We start from the raw sequence: 14,922 nt of genomic DNA on the forward strand, positions 1-14,922 counted from the left end.
GTATTTTGTGTGTTAACTTGCAGCAAGAAAAAAATAATGCCTAAATATCAAGGAGGTAGTATTGAACTGTTTGCCTAGATGGGCTGTTATGGAATTGTGTCGAGAGGAATCCATTTTGCAAGCCTTGGGACCCATTCTAAGGATCAAAAGTCAGGATATTGGGCCTCTGATTTCTATCATATTTGGCTTTTTTTATTTGAAGTGACTGTTCCCAGGCTGGATGGAAATGCTCCAGTGAAAACGTAGAAAAATAAAACACTTCCGGTGTGACAGGGAACATCCACTAGAATAGAGGTACCAAGAGAAGCCTGAAATCAACACTCATCAGTGAAGTGAGTGTGTTCATTGAGACATTTGGAGTTAAACTACACACACACACACACACACACACACACACACAAAACCTGTTTAAAAACACCATGTGGAGTGTGTCGTGAACAGGAAGAGAAGGGGGCTGCACTCTCGAGCATGCGAGAACAGTTTCCCTTTCAGAGGAGAAAAGAGAGCGAGTCAGAGCGCGCGTGCACACACACACACACACACACAGGCAAGACAACAACAACAACAACATTTATTCAGGAAGCACCGTCTGCCCACTCAGGAAATTCCTGAGGACAAGAGCTGCTTCCAGGGGCAGGAAATTTCCCCTCAGAAAGACCAAACACACACACACACACACACACACACACACACACACACACACACACACACACAAACTTTATGATCCTAATTCCCCTGAAACAGTAAAATGGGTGATATACCACATAGAGTGAGACAGAGACCAAAGGACATGGGGGGGGGTGGTGCAGTCATGTACTGTACCTGTTTCTCCCTCTCTCTCTCTCTCTCTCTCCCCCTTCTCTCATACACACTGTATACACCTACACTATTCCTGGCAAGCTAAACACAAAGACACAAGATTCACTCATACTCATCCACCCACTCATACAAGCATGCATAGTGCAAACCCAGCTGTGACACAAACACGACCAGCCAGTCTTGTTTCCATGGACATGGCGTTTTTTTTTTTATGATCCATTTACAGAGCCCTACTCTTTCTTCACTGTATGTCACTCATTTTTACTGAAAAATATTACACTTCATGTTTTACACCCATAAATAATCCACTCAGAGGATGAAGGTGCCATGTCATGTGTGTCTTCACGACTTCATTTGTGCAGCAGCAAGACCCCCAACAGCCTGCTTGTACACACACTGTGTATTCGTATGTAACTAACACGTACGGTTTCCTTAAGACTAGTTGGGTGAGACCTACCTGTTTTAACATCTATATTAGAGCGTCATAATCAAGGGTGCCAGTGATGTCATGTAAATGTCATGATCAGAGGGTCTGTTGTCAGTGTACATAGGTGTTGTTAGCTGCTGCTGCTCAGACTGTTCAAATATATTATTCGTCAGATTTGATCACGGTGGATTATCAGACATGCATTTTTGTTCATATTGTTGGTCCGTAGTCATCGACTAGCTTGAATGTGGAGAAACATGTCTTTGTTAAATGTGGTCGTCACAGTAGATCAGAACACGAACACTGGAGGGAAGAAATGTACTTTTTGGATGACACGTTTGCAGCCATCCCTGTCCATTTGGGAGTTTAACACCAGCCTCAGAGTGAATCTATTTGTTGTAAATATCCACTTAAAGGAGCATGCCACCTTAAGGAAATATGCTTTTTTTTTCTGTGTGCATTAATGCAGCTTAGCACAAAGACGTAATCCTCCCCACCCTCCCTCACAACAGCCTGAACTACTTTGTTGGCAGAAGTTGTGATGTGGCTTTTGAAATGTTGCGCCAATTTTTTGCGCCCAGTCAGGAAAGTAGTTCCGGCTCTATGTCTAACTCTAAAAATCACAATGTCTAAGCATTTTAAGTCATTTCATTATGAATGTTATCCACAAGCCTAGTAACATTACTTTAGTGTGGTTGATCACTTTTCACCAATGTAATGCTAACACTTCCCACTTACTTCCACTCATTTTGCTACGCTAATTAGCAGTCAGCAGGTCTCAACTTTTTAGGCTCTGAGTTGTTGCGCAGTTACTGTGAACTCTTTAGCCTGCAAATGATATTTCACACTGAGCACTAATTAATACTTTGCCTAGTTTGTTTGTTTAATTCAAACAAACAAACCAACAAATCAGCTGTTAAACCTACAAGTAACAGGTGTGATGTTTAACTGCTCGAGGTGTTGCTACCACTTGGCTATACTTTATGTTCCAGTGATCGGAGGAAATCGTCCTGATCATGCAACCACAGATTTTGCAGAACAAACAACTGCTTTGAAAACCAGAAAACATAAAGTTAATAAGAGTATTGGGGGTATGATAAGAAAAGACAATTTATTTCCTAAGCCTCTTCATTGGATAGGGTTTACAGTGTGTGTGTGTGTGTGTGTGTGTGTGTGTGTGTGTGTGTGTGTGTGTGTGAGAAACAGCAATATATCAGGCTGAAAGAGTTAATATTGAGGCTGCTAGCATTCTTTAGTGTGAGGAGCAGGCTGCAACGCTCCCCATCTAATCCACTTCCTCTCCAGGAAATGGAGAAGGCGGATTTCTGCCCACACTGCAATTTCCTCCCTCATTCTTTTTCTTTCTGTCTTCCCCACCACCACCACCAACCCCCACCCTCCTCCTCTGCCTCCTCCTCTTGGTCTCTTCCCCCCCTCCAGGACAAAACTGAGTGTGGGGGTTAATGGAGGGCTCATTTCCAAGCACACACATGTTTAGATAGGAAGGAGGAGAAAGGACAAGCGGAGGTGTTTTGTGCCGTGTGCACAGTGACAAAGACTTGTCGTGGGGGGGGGGGTGGATTCTAGCCAGGATCGGCCATAAAATAAACAGACAAGGGAAAAAGACATTTTCCTGACCTGCAGAGTCAAGCCTGTACAAGTGAGCGTTTGAAATCTGAATACAACAACGTAGGACTTCCACTCGTGCACAGACACCAAGAGACCCCTCGCTCAAACTTGTTTGAGCATCTACCAGCCTCAAACCAACACTCCACGAAAGCCCTGAACTTCACACTTGCAAGGGAAAGAAAATAAACTGGTTAAATATTGACGGACGTAATGGACAAAGCAGCTTGGGGTTACTCTTTAAACGTTGAGCCTATCTCTTGGCAGCGCTCCAGCCCCGCCTGCTCTCTCATTGGTCAAGCAATGGTGAACCCATGCAAGCCAACCGAAGCCCTGGCAAGCCGTCACCGTGTTGCTTCATCTTGTTTACAAGAAATATTTCAATACATATTCAGGGTTCACCGCCTAATCTTTGTTTTGCGCTGTGGGTCAGTCAAAGCTCTTGTCAAAGATAAATGAATGAAAGAAAGCACAGGTTTGTGTGTTTCAGATCCAAGAGTCTTGTTTTGAACCAGAATTGTCTGCTGTTTTCCTGCATTCGCTCTGTTTCAAAGAAGATGATGAAAAGGCCAAGGTGCCTCCGAGGCCATGTCTTCCAGTTAGCTTAGCATGCGAAGCTAGCCTCATACCAGCTTCAGTAGCTTCAGCTAATAACGATAATCTTCTTTGTTGTTTGTACCACGCTGAAATGAGATGGATTTTCATGTTTTAGAGATGTTGGTGGCTAACAAATGGCTAAACAAGTCATACCAGGAGCAGAGGAAGCATAAAGCTAGCTCTGACGATGTTGAAGTCATGTGTCAAAGGTGTAGTGAGTAGATAGCATAGCATTATCTTTTAGCTTGCTTTTAGCGATTGAAGTTGAGAAGATTGTCTTGTAGAGCAAAAACTGTAAGTCTCGTAAATATATCATTGCCACAGGTTATTTTAGCCAATATCATAGCATTCATCTGTCAACTAATCCTTAACTTTTAGCAACATGCATATACAGTAGGTCGATGAGCTAAGATGCATAAGGCAGCAAGCAAAAATCTTACTTCAGAGTGCCTTATCATTATTATTATTATGACACGCACTGGATTCGTTCACTTTTCAGCATTGCAATTCAAATTCCTTGTGTTATGTCCTGCCTTTCCATCCTGTTTTACTCAGAAATGCTTCACGATACAGCAGTCGCTAGTTGACTGCACTTCAGGCACATTTGCTATTGGCAACTTGAGTTTTTTATTTTGATTAGTCACTGTGCTCACGCTAGCCATTTCTTTTTGGTTTGTTTGAGAAAGGAGAGTTTCATCATTCCCGCCAGCCTCAGTGTCAGACAACACACACACACACACACACACACACACACACACACACACACACACACACACACACACACACACACACAAACCAGTAACCCTTTCAAGGAGAGGTTAACGTAATGATATTTATTTTGCTTTCACTGTAAATATCTGCCATATTTAAGTAGGCATTAACTACCGTTAGCATTCGCTAATGTGATCATGCCATGCCATGCCCTACTGCGGCAGATGTTTTCAGTCCACTAAATGAGTGTGTTTTCAGCTGCTATCGGTATCTTGTGCTTTAACCATGCTACCTTCACGTGCCAGTCAGTTGAAGGTGCACATTGTGCATTTTTAATCGATGAAACTATCACTTAGTTCACAACAGGAAATACGTCGTCTTTACAAACATTTTCAAAAATAATCCGTCTTGAAAATTACTGATGTTTTGGATGGTGAGTTTAGGGTGAGTAACAAATAACGCTTCACAAGTGTTGGGGAAATCATGTGACTTAAAATAGCTACTTACATTATCTTCTCAAAAAGGGCTACCAGTGTGTACCTAAAAGGAAATAAATGCTTGTTGCTGGGAAGGGGTCCACACTTTTGGCCTCTTTAAAGACTGGTATTTTCAGGTAAAAAATGGTCCTTGGATGCAGTATTCTTCAAAAGTGTACCTGTAAGTAGAGAATTGTTGTCTTTTCTTCTGTATATTACAGTGAAAGTCATTGTGTGATCCACCTGCTGGCACAACCAGCTTCCTAGCGCAGATTTCCCTTTTCTACAGTCAATTACGGGCATCTGTTGAAGTAGGTAGAAAAGGGCCCTTACATATCCTCCAAAAAATGGACATATAATGTACTGATGTTATCTGAATCTGTTTGACAAAGCGAGGCTGCAGGAGCAAAAACCTCCAGACCAAGGATGTGCTGATGTCGTCTTTTAAATGCTTAAAACCAACCCACTTCACTTCTTATTCATGTTTGTCATTATTGCCCTGTCTCCTGCCTACAAATCTCCACTTGGCTGTGTTTTCCAAAGTAGCTTCCAATCGGCACTATTTGAATTTCTGAAAAACTGAGATGCTGATCTAAAGGGGGGGGGGGGGTACACACACACCAATTCTTTACTGAATTCCCAACTCCTGTGCGTTCGTTGAATTAATGCTGTGACAGCAGATTTCGCACATTCACTGTGAGATATTCAACAGCAGAGAGCATTTCATCACCTTTGGTTCTCACGTCATTCACTTCATTCATCACCAAGCTGGTGCTCTGGACATACCAGTAATTCAACAGTTGGGAGGTTCAGAAATTGATTGAAATTCTTTCGATCTACTTGGCTTTCACAGGCACATCAGCGGCAAAAGATGTAGAGCTCAGATGCGACCATCATACCATGCTGGCCACTTTTTCAATGCAGTCCCTCTGATTTCTGTACTGTATCATGTGCACCTGACTGCTGGTTATTCCAGTGCTGCAGGTCTGTCAGTTCTGGTCTAGTGGACATGGAGGTTCAGGTGTCTGACCCCAGATCTGCTTCAACGCCTCCCAGCAGCATGGAGTGTGTGTGTGTGTGTGTGTGGGTGTGTGTGTGCGCACACACACGCAAGTCTTGACTTGAAGCTGCTAACTGTCTTTACAGGACACCCAAAGATAGCGTTAGGCCCGCCCAAAGGGTTTGATTGGCAGGTGACCTCAACACAAAACAGTGACAGACATGAATGTGTGTGAGTGAGCGTGTGTGTGACTCACGCAGGTGTGCAGGCAGCCTGGCGGGCTTGTCCTCCATTCGGCTGGCTGGCCTCGCGGCGGGAGCATGGACGGGGGAGGAAGTGGAGTTTGGCAGCGAGTTTGCGGAAGGACTGAAAGAGCGCCTCTCCTGCTATGAATAGACACAGAGACACAAAGCATGGCTCACAAAGCGCCACAACGCACCGGTCCTGAACCCAAACAGCCACACACCACCTCACCTCACCTCACGGTGCACCCACAGTAGCAGAAAGCCTTGAACTCAACACAACACACACCTCTGATAAACGGACACACAGGCCTGTTCAACTGTGGAAATACCAATATCCAGGATGCCACACATGCTTCAGCACGTGTCACTCTGGAAATTTGTTCATCTCTCCAGTAACAGATGCACAGTTTTTGAACTGGTAATGAGAGAAAGGATGTGTCCCAACATCTTCTACCACAAACATGTTCTGGAAAATCAGAAAATAACAAAAAAAATAGCATTAAAATGATAGTCTAGAAGTCCAAAAGTTAAACTTACAATGATATGAAACGAAAAGTTCTAAAGCTTGATAAGACAGTTGTCATTTTTTGTTCCATAAAAGGAATCAGGACACTGATAAGGGTTAATTTATCATTAGTTAAGTGAACGAGGGTGCTGAATAAGCTTTACTTAAGTGTAATCAACCATTTATTAATTAATGTCTTCGTGACCCTCATCATAAAGTGAGGAAAATGTATCCCTGGCTTAGGCAAACACTTCATCGCAGCCTCCCCAGGTTTTACATCCATCCATAAACACCATTGGCAAAAGATAACGTGACGCATTAGTAAACTGATAACTACCTTCAACTAAGCATTGCTAGTGTTGATGTCCTATTTTTGTGCTCTGACTTTGATCTTGCAACGGGTTCAGAAACTGGCACCCAGCCTTGAAATGCCCCATGGCCAAGCTGACTAAACTTGGCCCGTCTCTGCAGGTGGATCAAGGGGCGTGGCAGCAATCGGGGAATAACTGTAGTCACACGGGGAAGTCACATCATGTTTGGCTGGCTTTGGTGTTTTAATTCTTGCTGATGTTAGGATTCTGCGTATGTCATGTGCATGAAAACTTTGACAGAGTCATATATGTGTATAAGAACACCATGCGGCGCTGCAGAAAACATCTGACGAGTGACACAGTGGAACAGTTTGTATCGTGTTTATTGACCAACTTTTCCAATGAACCTTCAGCATGGAAGCAGGACCCCCTGTCCTGCCCAGAGGACACAGGCCCCAGACAACCGGGTTAGACATCTGATTTTCAAACTTTAGAGTCCTGTGTCCCAAACTGCTCATAATACAATCCGAAAACATGCAGAATTTGACAACTTTACAAATACATGATGTACACTGAACTTCAATGATGGAAAATATTTTAACCATACAAGCTCTTTGTACTGCATTAACTTTCCTGTTTAGTTCCCATCAAGTTTGTTCTAATTAAGTTTAATCTAATGGCTATACAGTCAAAGTTTACTTCCTCTTAAAGCCAGGTATAAAATAATAAACTACAATAAAGTCCTCAGAGCTCTAATCATATAAAATCAACTCAATCTGTGAAGGGGCTTTTATTGTGACAGTCTGCAGTATATCTAAAGTAGTTTTTTTATCGGTGAGACAATAAAGATTATACATTGTTGTGTAAGAGGAAGATTTGAGCGTGAAACCCTAGTCGATGTGGCTCCTTCACCACGTGCCAAATAATAGAGCAACCAACCCTCCATTAAGGAGGAAGAGGCAGACTGAAATGTGGCCTTCAGCCTTCCATCAAACCATCAGACCTGCCGGTGGTGTCAACTGTGGCTCCCCAGCAGCCTGAGGAACTGCGTATCCACAACGGTTCTGAGGAGCAGCACCAGGCCATCCACCATGATGTGCTGGATGTAACCATTTCAGTGACGTCATCATATTTGTCCAACCACTTCAAAATCTGTTCCTCGATCCAAAGTTTTATCACTTTATCGTGTCATTTCTGTTCGCTCCTCACAAAACGCAGCGTGGAATTCGAGGCCACGTTGTGGGAGAGACTAAATCGGGCAGCCATGAAAATAGATTGTGGACCTGGCAGCCTTCAACAGGTACAGAATCCTATGCTGGTGAAGAGCCTCAGGGATATGACGTGGACAATCTGAGGAGCCAGAGCCATCCCAGCCACGAAGAGCCACGAAGAAGTCATGGAGGAAGGCATAGTAATCGTAGTGCCAAAGAACACGACGTCATCTCCTGAACCTGCCTCCATGTTCTCACGAGTGTTTCGTGTTATGCCATCGCTTTTGTTGTATTTTAGCTGTGCTGCAATTTCGTTCTGATTGCTCAGCTTATTATTGTTGTTAATAATTCCGTTGCTTCAATAAACCCTGTTACTTCAGTTGAAGAAGTTTATCAGTATCTACTTCAGGATCCAATTCAAAAACATTTTTGATAGAACACAACTGGATAACAAGAGGGAATTATATGAATAATCAAAGATGAAGGAGGAAAACCCGAACCGACGTACTCAATCTAGCATCTGCACCACACTGATGCATCTCTTATCAAAGTCAGAGATTGATTTTAATCTATGATTTATGATACAGATTTTGTTCAGTAAGATAACCTAAACAACTGAACATCAGATACAATCATTCGGAGCACAAAGCTAACGTTATGCTATTAACAACTCCATGAAGGCTTGACTACGTCAACAGTAATAGCTTTGCACTGGACGATGTTTAATGTCCACAATAACCCCTACTAACTCATTTAGCCATAATTTTTAAGACACATAAATACTCAGTTTTTATTGATATATTTCATTATGTACAAAACATACAAAATATCTTCAGCTAAGCAAACCGCAGATTTTATTTGTGGCACTTAGCAAATTACCCTGCTGACTTTGTGACAAGGAAAAAAGATGTTCAACAATGCTAACGTGCTTCCACGTTTTGGGGCTCATTCCTTCGCCAAGCTGAATGGCAACCCAAATAAAATCTGACGTGACCCAGCTGCAGGTCCTGAGCCCGTGTTTAGGAAATGAGAAGAATGAGATGAATGCTGCAGCACACTGGGAGCCTGCTATTGTGCTATACAACCAAGGTTTAGGTATGAGGTTTTCCAGTCTGTGGTCACTCTGTTGACTGGTTTCCATTCTTACAAATGAAGCCACCTTTAGGCAACGATGCTCAGTTTTTGCTTCGGTTTGTTTTTTTCCCTCCTCTTAGCCCGCTGTCACCACCCATCACTCTGAGACCTGCTGCACGCCAACTCTATGTACCAGGAATTTCCTGTGGAAGCCAAGTAATCATCTTTCAGTCTATTTCCTCCTTTCACATGCGAAGGTTCACCCCCCTTTGTGCAGCTCCAGACAGACCTTTAGAGCCACTTTCTACTTAGTCTGTCTCCTCCTCACTTCTGCTGCAGCCAGGAGTTGGGTCAAGTTGGAGGAAAGGCGAGACAAAGCTCATGATAAAGACACTGCAGAAATAGGAAAAGTGATTTTTGACAGATCTGGGCTGCAGCATGAAGGTGAGGGGGAGTTGCGTCTGCACTCTGCTGAAGAGGAAACTTCAGAGTGAAGATCATTCCTCAGAATGACATCAGACTCCGTAATGACCAGAGATCTAACGCCATATTTCACTTTGTCGCATTGTTTTCTGCTCTATCGGGCTGACCTTGACTTCCCAGATAGCACTGATGCCATGTTCTCATTTTAACCACAACCAGCCTTTATATCAGTTAAAAGTTACACAAGATATTTCCTTTAATTTATTTGTAAACTCTCCACAATGTGGAGAAGTTCTTCCAGTATCTTGTGTTGTCTCGCCAATAGATATCAAAGATATTCCATCAGAAACCCTATGTTCAAAACTAGAACATTTTCCCATTTTTTAAGTTTTAATTTTGTTTTGTTAAACAACTAAATCCAACATCTACAGCACTGGTTTGTATTATACGTTTTTATCCTGGAATTGGGATTCTTTTTTATCATTGATTCAGGAATGAATGGCCAAAACACAAATGAGGATAAGAATTTGACCAGCAGCAATAAACCTTCTAATAACTTTAAATAAAAACACATTGAGCTGTAATTCACAAATATTCAGATTAGGGATGTGCTGGGTTTTGACAGTATGATCTTGGAAAAGCATACTACGGTATTGCATATCCTTTATTTGTTACTTGTTGTTAATTCTGGCTTTGTTTATAAGAGAAAATAAAAAAAAAACATATTCTGCCATTAGACAAAATAATTTAATTTTGAAACAACTAAGAACATTAACTTTGAACATCAGTGGCCACTGTATGTTAATATGTCGTTCTATTAGTACTTAAAAATGTGAACAATTTATCTAATTATTTAAGTATTGCCTATTGTAAAATTGGTTGGACTCGGGCAAAAACAACGATTGTAATCCACACACCGACACAGTGAGGCTATTTTTGATGGATGGCGCATCAATTTGTAAAGGGCAAACTGTACCAGACAGGAAGCCCCCACATAAGCGGCAAAGTGGATACGTAACATTTTCAAAATAAAAAAACAACAACAAAAACAGAGACTCTTTATCACTACAACGAACAGCAAAGGACAAAATCCAGCAACAAATGCTCAATAACATGATAGAAACATAGACACCGAGGGACAACCACCACAGACAGAAACCGAGCAAGTTTGTGAAACTGGACAGGCGTAACAGCAGCACTGACATGTCGCCTGTGTAAATAAGCATGTCTAACTCTGGCAGATTGGACGAGTCAAAAACTCAACGAAAGCTGCTGTTGCTGCCCCCTTTCAGCGAACTGTAGTTTACTTGGTTGGTCTGTTAGCCCGTTAGCCACCTCACTACAAATCACTATCATTAGCTAAGCCCATGTCCTAGTATGTAAGTACTAGCATCTGTTTACTATCATTTGCGTGACTATTCTGACCATGGCTGTGTCAAAGCACAACATTACATTATAATTATCCATCCATCCATTTTCTGTACCGCTTATCCGTTTAGAGTCGCTGAAGCCTATCTCAGCTGACATTGGGTGAGAGGCGGGGTTTACCCTGGACGGGTCACCAGTCTGTTGCATGGCCATCAGGAGTTAGGGGCTCAGTATCTTGCTCAAGGGTACTTGGACATGGTCCTGATAGGATCAAACCAGCGGCCCTTGGGTTGCTAGACAGCCATTCTACCTCTGAGCCATGCTGCCCCACATTGCTATCATTTGATGTTAATTTCCTTCAGTGCAAACGATTTTCAGCTAGCTGGAGTTATCTGCCTCGATAGCTAAGCTAACGTTTGCTAACAGGGGAGGGGCTGTGTAAGCTATTCAAATGGCCAGAGCACTTTCTCTCCAGGGGAGTCTGATACCGTGACGAAGGTATTACAGTAAATTGTTGTGGTTAGAATAATGTGACAATTTCAGAACCCGTGTATCCCTAAGTTACACAATTGATCCGGAAAAGTTTTTATAAGGTGCTACAATTGTTTATATCATGACTTATGTTTTATTTTTGAAAAACATTGCAATAACTCATGGTTTTAGTATTATTTCTGCATTTTCTGTAAAAAAATTTCCACACTTTAGTGTCTTGACCCAACATTAAAGTATTGTAGCGATTTAACTGATCAATTTATAATCTTCTGTATCGTATGTTCAGATAAATTCTGCGGGCATTTGTCGTGACACGTTTCAAATACAGAGGCCTCATAAGTGTGTGAAATTTATTTTTTGACAGTTAATTTGCTGAAAGAAAATTTGTAATTACCTACTGTTATGATAATTGATAAATCATTTTTCAAGAAAAAATTTCCTGATTTCAGACTTTTAAGAAGAAGGTTTTGCTACTCTGAAATTTATGACAGAAAAGTAAGCGGGTGACTGTCCAATGAACAAAAGTTATTTGAGAACTTTAGTGTACTGCAACATTTTGATGAGCATTTTTTTTTCAGTTTTTCCTCATCTTTTACAGTTCGTTTCTTGTCTGATCACTTATTCCAGTTGAGTCCCGCCCTGGCCAATCACATCAACACACCTGACTCAAATAGCAACAGTAGGTTGTGGCGACTCATCAAGAACTCATTCCGAATATCAAAAGAAAGTTAACAATTCAAAAATAATTTTAAGTTGCATCATAATTATTTGCAGTTCTGGGAGTCTTATTAAAAAGGCCTGGTTTGAGAGAACATTTGTAATTATTTGGCCTTTATAAGTATTTACACAATTCGTTCAGTCTTATTTTATGACCAAATGATTGATCAGTTTTCCATTCGGCTATTTCGAGATTAATTTAATGCTCAATAAATGTCCAAAACAAGTGAGTGGATATCAGAAATTAGTTATGGTTAATTGTGGTTAGTCATGTATTCTGGCGACTCCCACACTGCCGAACCACGTCAAAACATTCGAATATCAGCCGAGCGTTGTCACGAGTATTCGATCACTCGGGCAGGAGACGAGCAGAAACCTGTCAGATCTGCAGCTGTTTGCAGCTCCTGCACGAGTTGCAGCATTTCGACAGACCTGAACATCTGCAGCTCCTCCGACAAACATCTTGTTTTCCCCGTCTCGCCGATTATAAATTCGTGATGTGCAGGGCAGATGGTCGCCCACCGGCTTTGGTGACTTTCGAAGAGGGTGCATGCGGGGTAAAATGTTGCGTTTAGCGTGTCACGGACAGTCACGACTTGCTCGCAGCGGAGTGGAGGCGAAGTGGAAGGCAGCGTGGAGAGGCGAGCAACAGATGACTGGCCAAACAAACGCGCCTCCGCTGGATGCACTCTTCAGATACGTGCAACAATGTGAGCCCTACCAGAGACGACAGCAGAGAGCCCGGTGTGTTACCTTGGTGGCAGCGGGGGAGGATTCAGACATGGTCTCCCGTCAACTTCTCTCCGTCCACTTTTCCTCGGTATCTCCGGTTCTCTCCTACAGAAACCCAGCTGCGGGAGCGCCAGTCCGTCTGCGCGGCGTGTACTTGTGGGACAAGTTGCTTTTTGGTCATGAAGCCCGCTGCTTTTGTCTATGTGCTGGCCGGGTCCATGGCGCGGCTGTCGGCGTGAAAACTTCTTTTGTCTGCGTGTGTTTTCTCCTCACATGTCGGCAGCGCACTGGTTAATAATCCCTTCCTGGAAGAGCAAGACTGAAGAGAGAGAGCGACATCTCTCTCTCTCTCTCTCTCACACTCTCCCTTTGTGTGTGTGTGTGTCTCTCTCTCACTCACTCTCTTTGTGTGTGTGTCTCTCTCTCTCTTCTCTCTCTCTCTCTCTCTCTCTCATTGATCTGGATGTGTGTAAAACGGCGAAATGACGTGAATTCCCAGCATTGAGCCTTGCCCCTTTTTAAAGGGAAACCCGAAGCAGGAAATCGCGCGAGCTGCTTCTCTCTTTATTTCTTCCCCGATCAGAGCTTCATGTGAACGCGGTTACACAACCACACACACCGACACACTCCTAAAAACACAATTTGCGTGATAAAAAAAAGAATGTGCACAGGTGCAAAGTTGGAGCCTTATTTATTACCATGATATTCACATGTTACTATCAGTAATTAGGGGGGGAGACCGGGGGCAGTTGTAACACAAGTTTCCGAGTTGACTCAAAAACTGAAGAAAAAATTTAAATTCTTAAGTTGATTGAGCAATGAAATGATGTTTAAATAAGCAGAGTATTGGAAACAAATGTAAATGTACACGAAAATAACGCGGAGGTGACTTTGGTTGTGTTTCAGTTTAAATGTAGAGGGGGTTTTAAGTTAAATGTGAATGTGTCGCAAAAAAGGAAATTACATTTTGTGTGTTTCTAAAAACTTTTCACAGTGATTCAAATGATCCACATAATTCTGCCAGAAGATGGCGCTTTAGAGAACATAGTAGAAGTGAGATATTAAGTTGCCCGAGTTACCTTCATTTGGACAAATTGGAAGTATTTGCAGTGATAGTTGAAATCTACCCATTCGTCCATTTTCTATACTGCTTATTGGGGGGGGGGGGGGCTGGAGCCTATCCAAGCTGACATTGGGTGAGAGGCAGGGTTCACCCTGGATGGGTCGCCAGTCAAGGTTCATGATAAATATAATTATTAGTATTTTATAGATTTATTCTCCATTCTTAGGTTCTCTTTTCAAAGCGATGCAACTGTTCCACAGGAGAAGAATAAAGTAAGACAAAATAAAACACAAAAAAAACATAAAAATGTAACAAACGGTTAAAAAAAAGAATAGAAGAAACAAAAAAGCAGACCATTTTCACAACTATGCACAGAAGATGCTTCTCTAATGTGGCATGGGAGTGTCTTTCAAAACTGGCGCTTAAAAACTGAAAGCTGCTTTTTTTTTGTAATTATTTAAAGGGACTTATGTTTGAAAACTGCAGAAATGCAGTGTCTTCCTTGCTGGATCCGTTTGCTGACAAAATCACTTCTGGTTCTTCTCAAAATAAAATCACCAACATTTCATTATTATTATTATTATTATTATTATTATGGTTTTGTGTGGACTGTCAATGAGATTTTTTTCTGAGCATTTTTAAGATAAGCCAAGCGAGGAGCAAAGCTAACTTCACTCTGTCTCATTGCGCGTTTTGCAGTATATTTATACTACCTACTCGCCTCTCTACTGCTGTCACATTTTGTAGTTTGACACGTTAGTAATTTAGCTTACAGGGCTACAACAATGCATGACTACAGTAAATCCAGTCTGTAGCTCTGTGTCAAATATGAAATAAATATCCGATCGAAAAGGTAGAAATGTTTGCTGAAGAGATAAAGAATCAAATGTGTTGCCATTGTTGCGCAACGAGAAGTCCAACTGAACGTGGGCGAAACCAGATTCTCTCTGTTGTGGGGAACTGAAGGCGGTACAACTGTCCCTGGCGTCCCCTATTGTTGACATACATGAAGCAACAGCCATGACACGACCACCTGAATAAATAAAGGTTTTTGTTGCTTTGGTTTTTCTTTTTACTTTGCTGTTCCCTCCATCACGTTGTCTTAAAGGTCCGAGATTTAAAAAC

At 42.1% G+C, this 14,922-nt stretch overlaps 1 protein-coding gene across 2 annotated transcripts in view; it reads right to left on the bottom strand.

Annotated features, from left to right (window-relative positions):
• Positions 1–13,164, bottom strand: part of etv6 (ETS variant transcription factor 6) — a 34,406-nt gene extending 21,242 nt beyond the window's left edge. Inside the window, exons 1-2 of one of the 2 annotated variants that reach the window (XM_086201084.1) lie at positions 12,756–13,164; positions 5,913–6,039 (exon numbers count right to left, since the gene is read on the bottom strand). In XM_086201084.1, coding sequence (XP_086057210.1) covers positions 5,913–6,039; positions 12,756–12,785 — 157 coding nt within the window. In that variant the 5' untranslated portion in view covers positions 12,786–13,164. Of the gene's footprint in view, positions 1–5,912; positions 6,043–12,755 lie in introns of both variants that reach the window. The other variant, XM_086201082.1, reaches the window with a different exon arrangement.
• Between the last annotated feature and the right edge of the window lie 1,758 nt (positions 13,165–14,922).

Source organism: Aulostomus chinensis, chromosome 4, assembly GCF_037954235.1.
Source record: "Aulostomus chinensis isolate RoL2024-O1b breed Wild chromosome 4, RoL_Achi_v1.0, whole genome shotgun sequence".
Lineage (NCBI taxonomy): Eukaryota > Metazoa > Chordata > Actinopteri > Syngnathiformes > Aulostomidae > Aulostomus > Aulostomus chinensis.